The sequence below is a fragment of the Bubalus bubalis genome, chromosome 21, assembly GCF_019923935.1.
Source record: "Bubalus bubalis isolate 160015118507 breed Murrah chromosome 21, NDDB_SH_1, whole genome shotgun sequence".
In the NCBI taxonomy this organism is placed as follows: Eukaryota; Metazoa; Chordata; class Mammalia; order Artiodactyla; family Bovidae; genus Bubalus; species Bubalus bubalis.
In genome coordinates, this window is record NC_059177.1 from 55,220,972 (window position 1) to 55,241,335 (window position 20,364).

The 20,364-nt window shown below is 44.9% G+C and overlaps 1 protein-coding gene across 10 annotated transcripts in view; it reads left to right on the top strand.

The window, feature by feature from the left end:
• Positions 1–20,364, top strand: part of ATG7 (autophagy related 7) — a 274,952-nt gene that overhangs the window by 59,375 nt on the left and 195,213 nt on the right. For all 10 annotated transcript variants that reach the window (XM_044933623.2, XM_044933624.2, XM_044933625.2 and 7 more), the window contains 4 exons: positions 868–958; positions 1,721–1,865; positions 13,380–13,538; positions 19,326–19,520. In XM_044933623.2, coding sequence (XP_044789558.1) covers positions 868–958; positions 1,721–1,865; positions 13,380–13,538; positions 19,326–19,520 — 590 coding nt within the window. The remainder of the gene's footprint in view (positions 1–867; positions 959–1,720; positions 1,866–13,379; positions 13,539–19,325; positions 19,521–20,364) is intronic.

Here is a 20,364-nt window from a genome sequence, read left to right on the forward strand (position 1 = left end):
TAATAGGTGTTACGGGGGGAGGGAATTACGGAGAGCCAGCTAAGATTGGGAAGCTCAAAGCCAAATCAAATGGAGTGGCTCCTTTCCTGCAGATCTCTCCGAGCTTTATCTCCACTACGTGGGAGGGACTCTCCAGGCGGGGCGGGGGCAGATGGAGACACAGGTAGGGTACGAAGCACTTCCCAGGCCCATTGGCCACAGGATCTTCATCCTCTCAGAGCTTTGCATGGGGGAGGCATTTTGACAATGGCTGGAATTGGAGTTGCAGAGGCCCGCATAGCAGAGGTTAAAAGAGATCAGCAGAGAAGGGAGAAGCCAGGGAAGAGGAGTCTTAATGGAGAGGACAGCTTGGCAGAGGAGCAGTCCCTGGACTGAGATCTGTAGACAGGTAGGCGCGCCGTGGTGGACAGGGAGGCAGGGCGAGAGGGTGGCGTGAGGATGAGGAGCGCAAGGGGCACGCTGACCTTGGGGGGAAGGTGTGCTGCAGCCACGCTGGCGGGGCTTCCTCAGATGAAGACCCCTCCACAGGCCGAGACTCGCTCCAGGTGTGGTCTTCTTTTTCCTTTGTTTTTCTGAGCAGCCTCCAGTAGCAGTAGAAGTTGAGGCAACTCAGGGCAGAGTCCAGGGCTCTTTCAGAAGCCCCTGTTCAGGAAGACTGTGCTTGGGTCTGGGGGTCTCTAAACAAGATTCCTCGTGGCCCAGGGACACGAGGAGGCAGCCAAGGCAGGTGGGTGCAAATTCAGGCCTGCACACCTCCTTGAAAAAGATGTGGACTGAAAGCTCATTGAGGCGTGAGCCATCTTGCTCCTTGGACTCATTCTTCATTCTTCTCTCCTTCACTGAAATCGCTGTTTTATTTGTCTCCAGATTGTCCCAAGGCAGTCGGATGGGAAAAGAACCAGAAGGGAGGCATGGGACCGAGGATGGTGAACCTCAGCGAGTGTATGGACCCTAAAAGGTACAGCTTGGAAGCTGTTCCCGCCGGGGCGCATGCCCGGTTCTGTCAGGCCAAGCGCATTGCCCGGCTCAGGCAGGGCTGGGGGAAGGCGGATATCAGTGTGTTCATTCGCTCTTGGCCACCTCCTGATTTAAGTTTGGCTGTGAGAATGAGTATCAGTGATGGATATCTGAAGGGCAGAAAAACAGCGTCTGTTTTTCTTGACATCCTAAATGTCGCTCTCGCTTCAAGCCCGCCCTCTCAGACATGTGCACTTCCTCCACCTTTTTGTCCTTTATTCGTCTCCCTTGACTTGTGTCCCATTAGCCTACAGGGAAGGCCATGGTAAGAAATATTTCACAGAAACCAGTTTTGTACTGAAGTGATGATGGAAGTACTCCCTGTACTGAGGGGACAGAAATTTCTCTGTATCCAGTGTTAGGAAGAGGTTTCCTCTTAAGCGGCTGGTGTGCTTTTAGTCCTGCACATAATGATGCCCGTAACCAGTCCGGCTTCCCGTTTCACCCGGCCCCTGGGAGCTCAGGATCAAATGGGGGCCCGTCACGGTACAGTTGCTGAGGATTATGGCGGCACGCACCACTCTGTGGTAACCGCTGTCCTCGCCTACCCTCCAGCCTCGTGTTGATTTTCCTTTGATCCTGATTCCCTCTGTTACTTGTTTCTTATCTTCTCATACAAGCTACTTTCTTTCTAAAAAAGGACAAGATTGGGAACATAAGTGGGTGACTGGCTACATAAATAAATGATTCTCTCCCTTTCTAGGTTAGCTGAGTCATCGGTCGATCTCAATCTCAAGCTGATGTGTTGGAGATTGGTCCCTACTCTGGACTTAGACAAGGTTGTGTCTGCCAAATGTCTGCTGCTTGGAGCCGGCACCTTGGGTTGTAATGTAGCCCGGACATTGATGGTGAGTTTGCAGGGGTCGAATGGCGCCTCTCAAGCTGTGGCTTCTCTTCTTTCACTACACAGTCTACCCTCCAGACTTGTGGGTTTCGCATCCAAGAGTAGGAGGGCATTTTTGTTTTTTAAGGAAAAAAAAAGCACCCAAACCAAAAATTAACCAACTAAACAACCCCAACAGCCAAGCATACATCGCTCTTTTTTTTTTGGTCTTTTTATTGGATTCCTCCTTCCTTTTTCCTCTTTTTCTTTTTTCCCTCTCAGGTTATCGTTCAGTTTTGACTGAAGTTTACATTTTAAGTAAATTTGTTTTCCAGCCCGCCTTGATCTTCAAGCAGGAGTTCATTGGCTCAAAAAAAAAAAAAAAAAAAAAGACTCTTTGGCTGGTTCCAGGGGCTCCTGGAACCCACCCCCTGTGAATACCAGGGGACCACCAACTGTGCCTGAGTGCCTTCTTTCTCCTTCTTGTCTCCCTCCCACCCTCCCTCCTTTCTTTTCTCAGTATGTCTTTCAGTATAAAGGGAACACATGGTTTTGTTATAAGGTGGAAGCAAGAAATCTGCCTCCACTCTCATCCCAGGTCAATTCCTAGAATTAAGCAGACTTTGTCAAGTGCTATGGAGCGTCTTTCCCTGTAATTTTCATCAGATCAGATTAGTCGCTCAGTGTCCGACTCTTTTCGACCCCATGAATCGCAGCACGCCAGGCCTCCCTGTCCATCACCAACTCCCGGAGTTCACTCAAACACACGTCCATCGAGTCAGTGATGCCATCCAGCCATCTCATCCTCTGTCGTCCCCTTCTCCTCTTGCCCCCAGTCCCTCCCAGCATCAGAGTCTTTTCCAATGAGTCAACTCTTCGCATGAGGTGGCCAAAGTACTGGAGTTTCAGCTTTAGCATCATTCCTTCCAAAGAAATCCCAGGGCTGATCTCCTTCAGAATGGACTGGTTGGATCTCCTTGCAGTCCAGGGGACTCTCAAGAGTCTTCTCCAACACCACAGTTCAAAAGCATCAATTCTTCGGCACTCAGCCTTCTTCACAGTCCAACTCTCATATCCATACATGACCACAGGAAAAACCATAGCCTTGACTAGATGAACCTTTGTTGACAAAGTAATGTCTCTGCTTTTGAATATGCTATCTAGGTTGGTCATAACTTTCCTTCCAAGGAGTAAGCGTCTTTTAATTTCATGGCTGCAGTCACCATCTGCAGTGATTTTGGAGCCCCCCAAAATAAAGTCTGACACTGTTTCCACTGTTTCCCCATCTATTTCCCATGAAGTGATGGGACCAGATGCCATGATCTTCGTTTTCTGAATGTTGAGCTTTAAGCCAACTTTTTCACTCTCCACTTTCACTTTCATCATGAGGCTTTTGAGTTCCTCTTCACTTTCTGCCAAAAGGGTGGTGTCATCTGCATATCTGAGGTTATTGATATTTCTCCCGGCAATCTTGATTCCAGCTTGTGTTTCTTCCAGTCCAGTGTTTCTCATGATGTACTCTGCATAGAAGTTAAATAAAAGGGTGACAGTATACAGCCTTGATGTACTGCTTTTCCTATTTGGAACCAGTCTGTTGTTCCATGTCCAGTTCTAACTGTTGCTTCCTGACCTGCATACAAATTTCTCAAGAGGCAGGTCAGGTGGTCTGGTATTCCCATCTCTTTCAGAATTTCCCACAGTTGATTGTGATCCACACAGTCAAAGGCTTTAGCATAGTCAATAAAGCAGAAATAGATGTTTTTCTGGAACTCTCTTGCTTTTTCCATGATCCAGCGGATGTTGTAATTTGATCTCTGGTTCCTCTGCCTTTTCTAAAACCAGCTTGAACATCTGGAAGTTCACGGTTCACATATTGCTGAAGCCTGGCTTGGAGAATTTTGAGCATTACTTTACTAGCGTGTGAGATGAGTGCAGTTGTGCGGTAGTTTGAGCATTCTTTGGCATTGCCTTTCTTTGGGATTGAAATGAAAACTGACCTTTTCCAGTCCTGTGGCCACTGCTGAGTTTTCCAAATGTGCTGGCATATTGAGTGCAGCACTTTCACAGCATCATCTTTCAGGATTTGAAATAGCTCAACTGGAATTCCATCACCTCCACTAGCTTTGTTCATAGTGATGCTTTCTAAGGCCCACTTGACTTCACATTCCAGGATGTCTGGCTCTAGGTTAGTGATCATACTATCGTGATTATCTGTGTAGTGAAGATCTTTTTTGTACAGTTCTTCTGTGTATTCTTGCCACCTCTTCTTAATATCTTCTGCTTCTGTTAGGTCCATACCATTTCTGTCCTTTATCGAGCCCATCTTTGCATGAAACGTTCCTTTGGTATCTCTGATTTTCTTGAAGAGATCTCTAGTCTTTCCCATTCTGTTGTTTTCTTCTATTTCTTTGCATTTATCGCTGAAGAAGGCTTTCTTATCTCTTCTTGCTATTCTTTGGAACTCTGCATTCAGATGTTTATATCTTTCCTTTTCTCCTTTGCCTTTCGTTTCTCTTCTTTTCACAGCTATTTGTAAGGCCTCCCCAGACAGCCATTTTGCTTTTTTGCATTTCTTTTCCATGGGGATGGTCTTGATCCGTGTCTCCTGTACAATGTCACGAACCTCATTCCATAACTCATCAGGCACTCTGTCTATCAGTTCTAGGCCCTTAAATCTATTTTTCACTTCCACTGTATAATCATAAGGGATTTGATTTATTCAAATCAAATACCTGATTGGTCTAGTGGTTTTCCTTCCTTTCTTCAATTTAAGTCTGAATTTGGCAATAAGGAGTTCATGATCTGAGCCACAGTCAGCTCCTGGTCTTGTTTTTGCTGACTGTATAGAGCTTCTCCATCTTTGGCTGCAAAGAATATAATCAATGTGATTTCGATGTTGACCATCTGGTGATGTCCATGTATAGAGTCTTCTCTTGTGTTGTTGGAAGAGGGTGTTTGTTATGACCAGTGCATTTTCTTGGCAAAACTCTATTAGTCTTTGTCCTGCTTCATTCCGTATTCCAAGGCCAAATTTGCCTGTTACTCCAGGTGTGTCTTGACTTCCTACTTTTGCATTCCAGTCCCCTATAATGAAAAGGACATCTTTTTTGGGTGTTACTTCTAAAAGGTCTTGTAGGTCTTCATAGAACTGTTCAACTTCAGCTTCTTCAGCGTTACTCGTTGGGGCATAGACTTGGATTACTGTGATATTGAATGGTTTGCCTTGGAAACGAACAGAGATCATTCTGTCGTTTTTGAGATTGCATCCAAGTACTGCATTTCGGACTGTTTTGTTGACCATGATGGCTACTCCATTTCTTCTGAGGGATTCCTGCCCACAGTAGTAGATATAATGGTCATCTGAGTTAAATTCACCCATTCCAGTCCATTTCAGTTCACTGATTCCTAGAATGTTGACACTCACTCTTGCCATCTCTTGTTTGACCACTTCCAATTTGCCTTGATTCATGGACCTGACATTCCAGGTTCCTATGCAATATTGCTCTTTACAGCATCGGACCTTGCTTCTATCACCAGTCACATCCACAGCTGGGTATTGTTTTTGCTTTGGCTCCATCCCTTCATTCTTTCTGGAGAATGAAGTAATGAAGTGATTTTCATAGCTGTGTGCAAATACAGATATGCACTGGTCATCTTTGCTCTTACTTAGTTATTTATATTTGCAAAGCTTGGATCATTGCAACCTGTTTATAGCAAGTTTCTATTTTTAACTCAATAGAGCAATAATTGTGGTTCTCTATTCCATTTTATGTACATGTAGAATTTTGTTATATGCTGTGCTATGCTTAGTCACCTAGTCATGTCTGACTCTTTGTGACCCCATGGGCTGTAGCCCACCAGGCTCCTCTGTCCATGGGAATTCTCCAGGCAAGAATCCTGGAGTGGGTTGCCCTGCCCTCCTCCAGGGGATCTTCCCAACCCAGGGATCAAACCCAGGTCTCCCGCATTGCAGGTGGATTCTTCACTGTGTAAGCCAACAGGGAAGCCCATTGTTATGACTTGCTTCAGTTCATTTAAACAATTTCAGCATATTTCTCTTTTGGAGATGCTGTTGAAATGAACAATCTTATACCTTTACATGTCCATGGGATAATTTCTTTAGGAAAAAACTCTAGAAGTAGAACTGCTATGTTAGAGAGAATATAAAACAGCTTTTTGGTTTGCATTTCTTTAATTAATGATTAATTAAAGACTTGATTTCCTTTGTGAATTTTGTTTGTTCTATTCATGTCCTTTAGGCTGTTTCTTGTATCTTGACTGGGGGTACCTTTTTATATGGATTGTCAGTTGCTGAGTCATGTCGGACTTTTGGGGGCCCCTGTGGCTGCAGCACGCCAGGCTCCTCTTGTCCTCTGCTGTCTCCTGGAGTTTGCGCATATTCGCGTCCATTGAGTCAGTGATGCTATCTAACCATCTCATCTTCTGCCTAACGCTTTTCCTTTTTTATGGATATTAACCGTTTTTCTGTAATGTAATGCAAATATTTTTCTCCATTTATTTATCTTTAGCCACGTAAAGGGTTTTTTAAATTTATTAATTTTTAATTAATAAATTAATGTTATTGAATATGTTAATCTTTTCCTTTATGGTTTACAGAACTCCTATTTTTATGTTTAGATCTTTATTGATGTGGAATTTATTTTTTGTTTTATGGAATTTAACAATGTAACATTTTTAAATAGTCATTTATTTTCATGTCATTCATTCACTGATACAAATCTCATTTTTCCACCTTTATTAAATTCTAAATTCCTTTATACCTGAGTCTCTTTTTGGAGTCTATTTTTATTCCATCATTCTATTTGTTCATTCCTGCATTATTACTCATAGCTTTCACTCAAATTACAATGAATATATAGATAAATTGGAAGAGATTAACATCTTTACAATATTGATCTTTAGTTCCAGAAGCATTGTATATCTCTTAAATTATTTAGATCATTTTGTAGCATTTTATTTATATAGGTTTCCCACATGCCTCCTTTAATTAGTTTTCACATATTTAACTTCTTTTTCTTTTAAAGATATGTTCCTCCCACTAAATTTTCCAGTTGACTCCTACAGGGATGAATATATAAGAAAGATAGTGAGTTTTGAATGTTTATCTTCTATCTAGTCATCTTTCTAAACTTTCTTGGCTATGATAGATTTTTGTTTGATTCTTTTGAATTTTCTAGGTTGATAAGTGTTCTCACCAATATCTGTATCGGTTTCTTTTCCTTGTCTTATTGGATTGACTAGGACTCCATAAAAATGGTGAGGAACAGTGGCAAGAGTTAGCACCCTCATTTGGTTACTGATTTCAATGAGAAGCTTCTTGTTTTTTCCTTTAGTTTTGATACGTGATGTTGGTTTCTGCTAATGTTCTTCTATAAGTTAAGGAGGCAGATTTTTCTTTCTAGTTTGCTGCGAGTTTATATCAGAAATGATTGTTAAGCTTTATCATCAAATGCATCTATCAAGACGATCTAAGTATTCTCATGCTGAGCATTCCTGGGAAAAACTCTTATTTGTTTGTAGCTTGTTATTCTTCTAATATACAGTGGATGTCAACTGGTAATGTTTTACTGCTAAGTTTTCCATATGTGGTAATAAGTCGGACTGGTTTATAGTAATGTTTTTCTTTTCCTTTCTGGTGTCATTGATAGCTGAATTACACTACTTTTATAAAATGAAACTTTCTGCCTTTTTCTATGTGGCAGGACAGGTTTAGTGTATGAAGTATCAGTTCCTTGATGGTTTGGTAAAATTCAGTTATAAATCCAGCTCAGCCTGGTGCCTTTGGAATTTTGTTAGCAATGAGAGCAGGGGATCTGTGGAAGTGTTTAGAGATGTTTCTACAGTCATTGACCTTTTAGATTTTATAGCTCTTTTGAGTCAGTTTAGTCATGTTGTTTTCCTAGAAAATCATCATTTCATCTAAATTTGAAAATTAATTGATATAAAATACATATAGTATTCCCTTGCCATCTTTCCCATCTTTATTTACTATCTGTTTACTTATGTATGGCAGTGCCGCAGGGCATGTGGGATATTAGTTCCCTGACCAGGGATTGAGTGGGATCCCTGTAGTGGAAGCTCAGAGCTTAAGTCCTGACCCCCAGGGAAGTGCCTGTCTTCTCTGTAGTAGCAGTAGTGTTGGTTGCTCAGTCGTGTCCACCTCTCTGCGACCCCATGGACTGTAGCCAGACAGGCTCCTCTGTCCATGGGAGTCTCAGGCAAGAATACTGGGGTGGGTTGCCATTCCCTGCTCTGGGGGATCTTCCCAAACCAGGGATCGAGCCCAGGTCTCCTGTATTGCAGGCAGATTCTTTACCACCTGAACCATATTCCTAGTGTTAAATATTTCTGTTTTCTCTTTTTTTCCTCTTATTCAGACTTGCCAGATAGGCTTGTCTTTCCAGAAAACTAAATCCTTGATCTCTTTTTTGTGTAATTTTGTTTTGGTTTGTTTCCAGATTAATTACTATCTACTTTTTATTCATTTCTTCATCTTTTTATGGGAATTTATTTCATTCTTTCCCTAACTTCCAGAATTAGGTACATAGGTTTTCCCAGCACTTTTTAAATTATGAAGTCAGTATAGATATAGATCCATTATAGAAAATTTCTACAGTGTAAGAGTTATGAGGCAGAAAAAGAAGACCCATTTTTCTACTACTTTATCACTTGTTTCCTTTCAGTGTTTGTTTAACATATATTTAAATTTTTTATTTGATATGTAAAAATGTCCCTTGTTTTCATCAGTTAACATAAAACACTTTATAATATCGTTAAAAAGGATACCTAAAATGCTTTTTTAATGTCTGTAGAATCAGTTCAGTTGAGTTGCTCAGTCGTGTCCAACTCTTTGCGACCCCATGGACCACAGCACGCCAGGCCTCCCTGTCCATCACCAACTCCGAGAGCTTGTTCAAACTCATGTCCATCGAGTCAGTGATGCCACCCAAACATCTCATCCTCTGTCATCCCCTTCTCCTCTTGCCTTCAATCTTTCCCAGCATCAGAGTCTTTTCCAGTGAGTCAGCTCTTCGTATCAGGTGGCCAAAGTATTGGAGTTTCAGCTTCAGCATAAGTCCTTCCAATGAATATTCAGGATTGATTTCCTTTATGATATAGGCTGATTGGATCTCCTTGCAGTCCAAGGGACTCTCAAGAGTCTTCTCCAACACCACAGTTCAAAAGCATCAATTCTTCAGTGTTGAGCTTTCTTTATGGTCCAACTCTCACATTCATACATAACTACTAGAAAACCCATAGGTTTGACTAGACAGACCTTTGTTGGCAAAGTAATGCCTCTGCTTTTTAATATGCTGTCTAGGTTGGTCATAGCTTTTCTTCCAAGGAGTAAGTGTCTTTTAATTTCATGGCTGCAGTCACCATCTGCAGCGATTTTGGAACCTAAGAAAATAAAGTCTGTCACTGCTTCCATCGTTTCCCCATCTATTTGCCATGGAGTGATAGGACCGGATGCCATGATCTTAGTTTTCTGAATGCTGAGCTTTAAGCCAACTTTTTCACTCTCCTCTTTCACTTTCATCAAGAGGCTCTTTAGTTCCTCTTCACTTTCTACCATAAGGGTGGCGTCATCTGCATATCTGAGGTTATTGATATTTCTCCTGGCAATCTTGATTCCAGCATGTGCTTCATCCAGCCTGGCATTTCGCATGATGTACTCTGCATATAAGTTAAATAAGCAGAGTGACAATATACAGCCTTGACATACTCCTTTCCCAATTTGGAACCAGTCCGTTGTTCCGTGTCCGGTTCTAACTGTTGCTTCTTGACCTGCATACAGATTTCTCAGGAGGCAGGTCAGGTGGTCTGGTATTCCCATCTCTTAAGAATTTTCCACAGTTTGTTGTGATGCACACAGTGAAAGGCTTTGGCGTAGTCAATAAAGCAGAAGTAGATGTTTTTCTGGAGCTCTTCTTGCTTTTATATGATCCATCAGATGTTGGCAACAAGAAATTGGCTATAGAATATGCCTTCTTATATGATGAAACATGATTTACTGAGACATTCCCCTATTTTTAGACATTAACATTGCTTTCGATCTTTTACAACTATAAATTATTTTACAGAGAACATCTTGGTGATTGCATTTTTGTCAGTATTTTGGATTATTTCCTAAGATAGATTGCTGGAAGTAGGTTGATATGATAGATATGAGCATGTAGAAAATTCTAGAATCATATTGCCAGATTGCTTTCCAGAAGAGTGATACCAGTTTACAATCTCAATCAATGAACTGTCAATGAAATAAAATACCAGTATTACATTCTCAATCATTAAAACCCCATCCTCACTAGCATTGAGTGTTGTAATTTTCTTTAATGTTTGCCAATTAGCCATTACACTGTATGTGCTTAGTCTGTTGGAGAAGGGATAGGCTACCCTCTCCAGTAGTCTGGAGCCTTGTAGCTCAGCTGGTAAAGAATCCACCTGCAATGTGGGAGACCTGGGTTCAATCCCTGGGTTGGAAAATCCCCTGGAGAAGGGAAAGGCCACCCACTTCAATATTCTGGCCTGGTGAATTCCATGGATGGTATAGTGCATGGGGTCGCAGAGTCGGACACGACTGAGTGACTTTCACTTCACTTCTTATTCTGTATGTGCTTAGTCTCTCAGTCCAACTCTTTGTGACCCCATGGACTGTAGCCCGCCAGGCACCTCTGTCCATGGGGATTCTCCAGGCAAGAATACTGGAGTGGGTTGCTATCCCTCCTCCAAGGGATCTTCCCAACCCAGGGATCGAACCCAGGTTTCCTGCATTGCAGGCAGATTCTTTACTGTCTGAGCCACCAGGGAAGCCCAAGAATACTGGAGTGGGTAACCTGTCCATGCTCCAGGTGGTCTTCCTGACCCAGGAATTGAACCAGGTCTCCTGCATTGCAGGTGGATTCTTTGCCAGCTGGTCTACTAGGGAAGCCCCATTAAACTGTATGGCATTCCAAGAAAGCGACAGTGAAGTGTGCGAGTGCACGTGCCTGTGACTCACCTGCAGCAAGCTTATCATTTATGTAGCTTTCCTCTACCGTCTAGCAGTTTCCAGACTGTCTTCCTTGCTCTCCACTCAGCATTGCTTTAAGGAATGCAAAAATAATCCCAAAATAAACATACCCTGCTGCTGCTGCTGCTAAGTTGCTTCAGTCGTGTCCGACTCTGTGCGACCCCATAGACGGCAGCCCACAAGGCTCTTCCGTCCCTGGGATTCTCCAGGCAAGAACACTGGAGTGGGTTGCCATTTCCTTCTCCAATGCATGAAAGTGAAAAGTGAAAGTGAAGTCACTCAGTCGTGTCCGACTCTTCGCGACCCCATGGACTGCAGCCTACCAGGCTCCTCTGTCCATGGGATTTTCCCGGCAAGAGTACTGGAATGGGGTGCCATCGCCTTCTCTAGCCAAGCACAAATGACTTTTGGATTTTCCATACCTTTGTTCCCCCTACATGGTGGTATGCTCAGCTGGTGAAAGTCACTTATGAAACAGGGTGAGTAGACCAGAGTTACCCGTGGGCTTCAAAACACACAGCCAATCTAAACTATGCTTTCAAAAGGATGGATTCTGGCCCGTCATCCTCAGCCCCGAATCATGGATTGTGTTGACTTTGCCTCTGCACTTGTCAGACTAACTGAATTTCAGTGTCCCTGATGGAGGGAACAACAGATTGGTTCCAAATTGGGAAAGGAGTACATCAAGGCTTTATATTGTCACCCTGCTTATTTAACTTATAAATAAGTTGCAGGGTACATCATGCGAAATGCCAGGCTAGATGAAGCACAAGCTGGAATCAAGATTGCCGGGAGAAATACCAATAGCCTCACATATGCAGATGACACCACCCTTATGGCAGAGACAGAAGAAGAACTAAAGAACCTCTTGATGAAAGTGAAAGAGGAGAGTGAAAAAGTTGGCTTAAAACACAATAGTCCAAAAACGAAGATCATGGCATCCAATCCCATCACTTCATGGCAAATAGATGGGGAAACAATGGAATTAGTGACAGACTTTATTTTGGGGGGCTCCAGAATCACTGAAGATGGTGACTTTAGTCATGAAATTAGAAGACACTTTCTCCTTAGAAGAAAAGTTATGACCAACCTAGACAGCATATTAAAAAAAACAGAGACATTACTTTGCCAACAAAGGTCCATCTAGTCAAAGCTGTGGTTTTTCCATTAGTAATGTATGGATGTGAGAGCTGGACCATAATGGAAGCTGAACACCAAAGAATTGATGCTTTTGAACTGTGGTGTTGGAGAAGACTCTTGAGAGTCCCTTGGACAGCAAGGAGATCAAACGAGTCAATCCTAAAGGAAATCAATCCTGAATATTCATTGGAAGGACTGATGCTGAAACTGAAACTCCAATATTTTGGCCACCTGATGTGAAGAGCCGACTCACTGGAAAAGACCCTGATGCTGGGAAAGACTGAAGGCAAGAGGAGAAGGGGACAACAGAGGATGAGATGGTTGGATGGCATCACTGACTCTATGGAAATAAGTTTAAGCAAGCTCCGAGAACTGATGAGGGACAGGGAAGCCTGGCGTGCTGCAGTCCATGTGGTCGCAGAGTCAGACACAACTGAGCAACTGAACTAACTGAACTGATGGAAGGATATTGAAATAAGACAGAGATCAGACTCTTAGTCAGACTCTGCAGTCAGTCCTAGCAGGGCTTCTCTTAGGCCACTCTTTATGATTTGCTGAAATAGATGCATCCCACCTCACCCCCCAGAAAGGAGGCATCTTCTTTCCTGCACCCTGGGCATCTCATTTCCTCCTCACCATTAACCAGATTTATGACCCACGGTGAGTCACGTATCTTTTCTGGGCTTCGGTTTCTGTATCTGTAAAATAAAGTAATGGAGCTAAAGATTTTAGGGAGCCTGTCTAACTTTAAAATTGTTCAGTTCTGAGATTTAATTGAAATGGATGAAGTCATGAAAGCTATTTCTGAGAATGTAGAGCTGTCCCCTACATTCCAGAATATTCATAAAGGCTTTGCCTCATTGAGAAATAGTACAAAATCTTCTATCATGTTATACAATTGGAAATAACTTACAAGTCACTTTTATTAATACATGGAGCTATTTCAGGCTTTGAGTGAATTTTAGGATGCGCTGTTATGTATGCCCACTGACTCATTCAGGGAGAGTGAGGTCCCTGGGTGGCCCTTGCCAGTCCTCTGAAGACAACAGCAGGGACTCACCTTCCTAAGCTTCCTCTGGTGCCACTGTCAAAAATAGTGAAGTATTAGTCAGACCAGCAGTGACATATTTCTTAGTCTCATTGCTGTAGGAAGCAAGGCACCGGGTGTATAATTATTTCGTCTTTTAAAGGAAGTTGACGTTCTATCTGTCAAAAATGGACTCTGCACAATTCAATTTCCAGCGTTTCCTGTATTTTGAGGTTCCCAAGCTGCCCCAAAGCCAAACGCCTTTTAGAGATTTCCAGAGAGACATCCTGTGAAATGTTCATCAGAAACCCACCATAATCTCCTGTTTTTCCGTGCAGGGTTGGGGCGTCAGACACATCACGTTCGTAGACAATGCCAAGATCTCCTACTCCAACCCTGTGAGGCAGCCTTTGTATGAATTTGAAGATTGCCTGGCGGGTGGGAAGCCCAAGGCCCTGGCAGCAGCGGACCGGCTGCAGAAGATATTCCCCGGAGTGGTACGTTGGTGCTGGGTGCTGAGAACGTCAGGGCTTTTTGCCTGGCCTGTCAGTGTTTCAGTGTTAATCATGTGGGAAGGAGGCCCTACGGGATGGAGGGAACAGACTCAGACATCGGTCACTTACTGCCAGGGCCCCATTGTGTGTTTCCTCACCTCAGAAATGGGGATTACAAGAACAAAATAAAACCCTCATATATTACTGTGAAACCACCATGGAGACTGTATGACAAAATGTTTCATAAGTTACAAAGCCCTGAGTTGAGGGATTTGGGGGTCCACATAGTTTTAGATACTGCCTTGTTCCGAAGGGTTTATCCACTTTGGATACTGGATCCCCTGTAGGATATTACCTCCCTCATGGCCAGGACGCCTGATGGTTAGTACAGGTTTATGAAATCAGATAGTCTGCACAAGGAAGGTCTGGCAAAACGTTCAGCCTTTCACTCTAGCTGCTGCTTGGTCTTGACATCCATCATTTACTTTGAAAACAGTGAGAGGCAAGTCGTTCAGCTCATTTGGTCCAACATCTGGCCATATTTTTGAGGTTATCCAGCAGAAGACATTGTGCGTCTTGCACGCCTCGTCAATTTGTGTGACAGAGGTTAGCTCAGGTGTCCCCAAAGCATCTGCTGCTACTGAAAGTGCCACAGGAGGCTCTCAGCACTGGCTTAAAAATAGAAAAAAAAAAAAAGAAGCCTGCTTTCTTAAGGTTTCTCTGTTTAGTCACTGAGCATTAGATTCATTTATTCTCAGCCTCTGCTTTAAAAGTGACTTCGACCATTTTGTCCATTTCACCAGAAGAATGTCATCTCTTGGGTTTAATTCAGTGGGACTGACTGAGCCCTCTGTACCCAGCTAGGCGCTGGATGACAAGAGAGAGAAGAATAAGTTACACCCCGCCATTGAGGAGGCCTCTTAGTTACGTTTCTGCTGTGACAACATTACACATCACACACTCCCAGCATCCAAGTGGCTTATGATCACGAACACTGATCTCATGTTCACAGGTCTGCGGGTTCGCCGTGGCTCAGTGGCTGGGCTGGACCGGACTCTGGCTTTCAGTCCTGTTCCAGTCTGCTCTGTGTCATACTGTTGAAGTCTAGGCTCCAGGAGCGGTGGTCAGCTGGTCCTGCTCTCCTTATGATAGAAGGTGGAAGTATAAAGGAGTTGGTCAGGCTACCAGTACTTCCTGTGTCTCTTAAAGTCTCAGCAGTGTCCTCTATTGCCATTGCCAGAGCAGGTCACAGGACCAGCCCCAACTCAGTACGGTTGGTCCGGATACCCTGCCTACCTGGTGGGAGGTCCTGCAAAGCCATGTGGCTACGGGCATGGACACATAATTCTATTAGAGGTGGGCAGTGCATAGTCAGGAAGAATAATCCATTCTATCATCAGAGACAGACCTGGCTTTGAATCTGAGCTCTGCCTGAGATTTTTGCTCACTCAAATCCCAGCCACGGTCTGTGACCCAATGCAGTTCCCCATGTTTTATTTGTTCGGTTATCCTATGGCTTACTCATTCATCATACGTTTATTTAAGGCCTTCTCTGTGGGGCCTGGGGACCAAGGCAGACGAACTTCGCCCTTCCTCGCCTGGAGCTGAGAGTCTAGTGGGGGATGTGGCCAGTAAACTAACTTCATGAATGGCTACACTTGCAGCAAGTGCACAAAGCAGCTCAGTGGCTGTGGGAATGTTTAGCAGGTACACCTGACCTAGAACAGACTTCCTTGAGGAAGCTAAGCCCTGAAACGCAGGCGAGAGCTAGACCAGGGTGGACAGAGCGGCCTGTGCAGATGCTGAGGTAGGATGCAGCCTGTGCCCCTGTGAACGGAAAGGAAGTTGGGCTGGCTGCAGCACGGGGTCAAGAAAGACAGACTCGGAGCTAGGACATCAGCAAGGGTCAGGCCATGCTGCGCCTTAGAGTTCAGGTTCCCCTCTTCTTGAAAGCATCAGCCCACCAGGATCAAGCCTGTTCCCCAACACCTACATCATGCTACTGCATTTTCCCTATTGGATTATGCAGTCCTTACTGTGGGGAGCCTGGTCTCATATGCTTTTATCCCTCATGCCTTATAAGGAATAATAGGTAACACAGGGGCTTCCCTGGTGGCTCAGTGGTGAAGAATCCGCCTGCAAAGCAAGGGGCACGGGTTTGATCCCTGGTCTGGGAAGATCCCCCGTGCCGCGAAGCAGCTAAGCCCCTGCACCGTAACTGCTGAGCCCATGTGCCCTAGCGCCTGTGCTCTGTCCTAAGAGAAGCCCACACACCAAAACGAAGAGTAGCCCCTGCTCACTGCAACTAGAGAAAAGCCCGTGCGGCAGCAAAGACCCAGCACAGCCAAAAATAATTTAATTAAGTTTAAAAAATAATAGATAACACTGAGCCCACCTAAGTTCTAGGGCAAGGCATCAAATTCGTGAAAAGAACTTGTGAAGCCATTTCACTTATTGGCTAGCCAGGCTTATGTGATTCTGTTTGTATGTTCAATTTAGCGTCGTTTTTCATTCAACAGATACTGCCTCATCACCTTCCTTACACCAGGCCCCAGACAGGAGGCTAGTCTGAGTGAAGAAGACATGAAAAGAACGGCTCAGCCACAAATAATACGCGTAATCCTGGGGTTGAATTCATTGAATAGGAAAACAACTGACCTTGAATCAATCAAATAACCGCTTGAGGTTACCATTTACCCCCAAAGGTGAGGCAATAAAATGTAGGGTTATAGAGCCACACTGAGGGTTTTAAAACCCATCTCTGGACGTCTGTTTCCAACCCTGATGAGTGACTGATGGACTGGCTCTCCTGCCATGGTGCATCTACCGGTTTTGCACCCGGGTATGTTGTGTAAAGTGACTCAGCAGATGCTGACCAGCAGGCAGTGAGAGACTGTGGGCTCAGAAAGTGTTTGTCCCAATTTGTTGCACAGAGGCACTTTTTAGCTCGTGTCAGAGCCCACGGGGAGCCCAAGGAGGTATTGTTGGTCTCGGTGAGCTGAGGAAACAGAGATGAGAATTCAGAGCAGCCAGGCAGCTGAAACTTCAGGACAGAGTATCAGACCTGTGCGAGCCGTGCAGGGAAGGCATTCCAGAAGAGCATCTGGGCAGCAGCACCTTGAGGCTTTGTACGTTCTCAGGGCAGGACTCCATAATCTGGGCAGGAAGCACCGTGAGTCTGCTGTGGGCAGAATGAGGTTCCAGAGCCCCTACAGGCTGCAAGGCACTGGAGTCCCAGCCATCCAGAAGGGAGAGACCTCACTGGCCACTCTGAGCCCTTAGGTGACACCCCAGTGAGGCCACAGAACTAAACATAAAAGCTGGAACTAGAGCACTTCTAGAAGAGAGCAGCCTGGTGATCCTGTGATGGCAGAGACTCCTAGGACCATGGAAATACTGATCATAAGTGAGAAAATGGATGAATAGGACTTCATTGAAATTTAAAATTTCTGCTTCTCGAAAGATGCCAATAAGAGAACACAAAGGCTGGCCCAAACTAAAACTACTTGCAGGACATGTATTTGGCAAATAACCTATATCCAGGATACATGAACAACTTCTGCCACCCAGTAATAAGACAGGCAAACCTTTTTTTTTTTTCAAGGGACTGAAGGGTTGGGCCAGCATGGCTTCCTAGGGAAGGTCTGTGCATGGCCAGTGAACAATGTCATGCTCAACAGTAGTCATCATAGGATGTGAATCAGGCCTGTGAAGACGTATCCCTGCACACGCACTGAAATGACTAAAATTAGGAGACTGACGGTGCTAGATGGTGGGAGGGTGAGGGGCATACAGCTCTCACACTCTGCGGGTAGAGGTCCTGGGGATTGCCTGCGAAAGGGTATGAGAGTGTTGCCTGGGATGACAGTCGGCGCCCTGGGGGGCGTGTGCAGTGGTTAATCTGCAGCTTGTCAAAACACATCAAATTGGACACGCGAGGTCCGTCCGTGTACTTCACTTGCTGTAAATGATCCCTCGCCCTGGCTGCACGTTTGAGTCATCTGGAGAGTTTTAGAAAGTATCCATCCCTGGGCCTGCTCTCAGAGACTCCAGTTGAAATGGTCCGAGGAAAAGACTGGGCATTAGGAATCTAGACAGCTCTCTAGGTGGTTCTGATGTGCAGCCAGGCCTGAGAAGTACTGTGCTGCAGCCTGCTGAATTGCAGGCTCAGACTCGTGGCCTCAGTGGCGGGCCGGGAGCTGGTGCGCCTCCGCAGGCTTGATGGCTGCTGGAGCTGCAGCAAGCAGAGATTCATTCAGGTTGGCCACGGAGATGGGGGTGAGGGTCTGAGTTATTCAGAAGGTAGAATTGAGGTTGAGTAATTATGCTTTAATCTTGGCGTCGTTAAAATTCCCAGGCAATAACTTTGTGGATCGAGCAACCATCATTTAAAACACGTCAGTTGTCAAGACGACAGTAAGGTGTTATTGCTGTTATTACGGTGCTTGTTGCTTTTCTGACCGTCCATTACAGTGTTAGGCATGCAGCAGATACACAGCACTTAATGAACGAATGAGGGAGTGAATTCTGAGGTCCTGAGAGGTATCTTTGGGGTGTCCTCATTAAAATGGACTTGTTTTCAACCTTCCTTCTTAGTGAAGTCCATTCTGCCTGGCATCTTTTCCTGCAACCTTTTTTTCCCCCCTGCTCAATTCTTTTTGATATTTTTGCTGTTATTACTACCGTGCCTTTCTTGAATTCCAGATATTAGGTTTAACGAAGAAAATAGCACCCATGTACAAAATAGATTTCACTTTGTAAAGGGACCTACTGCTGTGTCCCCTGAGCTGTCTTCGCAGTATGTGAGGGGTTTCGACAAATAAAAAAGCTGGTGCTTTCACACGCGTCCCTGTGGCAGGCGCTGTGCAGGGGATTGAGGGTGGAGTTTGCGATTCTAGAACACTTTCTTTTCTGGGGAGCGTCAGTGTCCCTGGCTTCACTGGCATGCATATGTGACTCACAGTTCATCTGCCAACACATTGTGGAGCCAGCAGGGGACAAAAGGTAAGTTACAGAGCTCTTCTAAAGGCCCCATGAAAAGTCCTGAGTCCTGAGAACCCGGGTCACTGGGCAGCTCCTGCTTTTGGACAGAAAATGAAGCTTCACTTCGGCACAACACTCTGCTGCCACCCAGCACCCCCACCAGACTAATATCTACACATTCCTAAGTGTAGTTTTCTGGTTAGTCAGCAAGGAGAGTTCTTCAGTTTTGAGGGTTTTGTTTGTTTTTAATGCATATGGCCCCTGAGAAAATTAAGGCAAGACTCTCAGCCATCCTAATCTTAGGGGAATTTGTTAAATTATTCTTCTGTTGTGACATCCCGTTTAGAGGTGTCCCACACTAAAAAGCAGAGTGAAGGGCAACCTGGGGACAAGTGGAGAGACAGCTTGGCTGGACCGAGGGCCTTGGGGAAGCCGAGGGCATTGTGATGACATTCCTTGGGCCCAGGTTGTAGGAAAGAGCCAAAGGTACACAGTTCTGGACAGTGTTCGTTTTGTCCACATGGGAAGTGCCTCCCTCCCTCCCCCTGCCACTTTGGAGCTAGATCCATGTGTCTCTGCTGCCCTGTCCAGCCTTAGGGACCCGAGATGCCAGGACAGGTGGTCTGAGTCACAGAGGTGAAGAAGGTGGGGAACTCAGCTGGCAGAAGGCTGAGGCAGTGTGGTTGTGATAGGGAGATGTCAGGTTGTAAGTGACCCCATGTGGTCAAGGTGATGGGGAGATGCAGGCTCTGAGATCCCACCCATCCCTTTGCCTCAGAAGCCCCCCCTCTCTGGGTGTGTCCCCAGAACGCCAGAGGGTTCAACATGAGCATCCCCATGCCTGGGCACCCCGTGAACTTCTCCAGCGTCACCCTGGAGCAGGCCCGCAGGGATGTGGAACAGCTGGAGCAGCTCATCAACAGCCACGACGTCGTCTTCCTGTTGATGGACACCCGGGAGAGCCGGTGGCTGCCTGCCGTCATCGCCGCCAGCAAAAGAAAGGTAGAGCGTGGCCCCCATCTCCCAGGGCGGAGTGCCCCCCAGTCCGCCCCCACCTCTGGAGCAGAGGGGTGTTTGTGTGGCCTGCTGACCCGAGGCCAAGGGCTTCCTCTGCAGACCGTCTGCCTCACGCACCATCATGCAGCCCAGATGTTACCCTCTGAGCCCCGTGTACTGGTGGGGCCACTCTGCTCACAGTGGAATGTGAGCTCCCAGAGGATGCAGACTCTGGCTCATTCACCACAGTCGGGCCAGTGACAAGTTGAAGGGCCGAAAGAATGAATAGTTCAGTAGGTCAGGGTGCATACACATGATAGAAATGTCAAAGAATTTTAATATGATGGAAATACTATGTAGTTAAATAAGATATATATATATATATATATATATATATATATATCTTACGTCAGTTATGTTTATGTATATGAAGATATCCATGTCTGTTTATCAAAGAATGAGGGTGGCAAGAGAAAGGGAGAAAGAAAGGAGGGGAATGGGCGAGAGAGAAAATAATAAATACTTCGAACTGTTATTATAATTGTTGGGGCTGTGAGATTCTGAGTGATTTTTTGTCTTTTCCGGTGTGGTTTTCTTTGATTTTTCTCAGTGTTCTATGTAAACAGGCATTTGGGAGAATGAGTCAATTTATGACTAACAGAAGTTATTATAAATGAAAAGAAGCTTTCCTTGAAAACCTGTGTGAAGGGTGAATTATATAACGTGAAAAAAATCTACGAGATTTATGGAAAAAAATATCTGTAGAAACGACAAACAACAGCGTAATGCTGCAAAGAATGGCTTTGAGAACTCTGGAGACTTAGTTTTATATGCCTTCCCTCTTACCAGA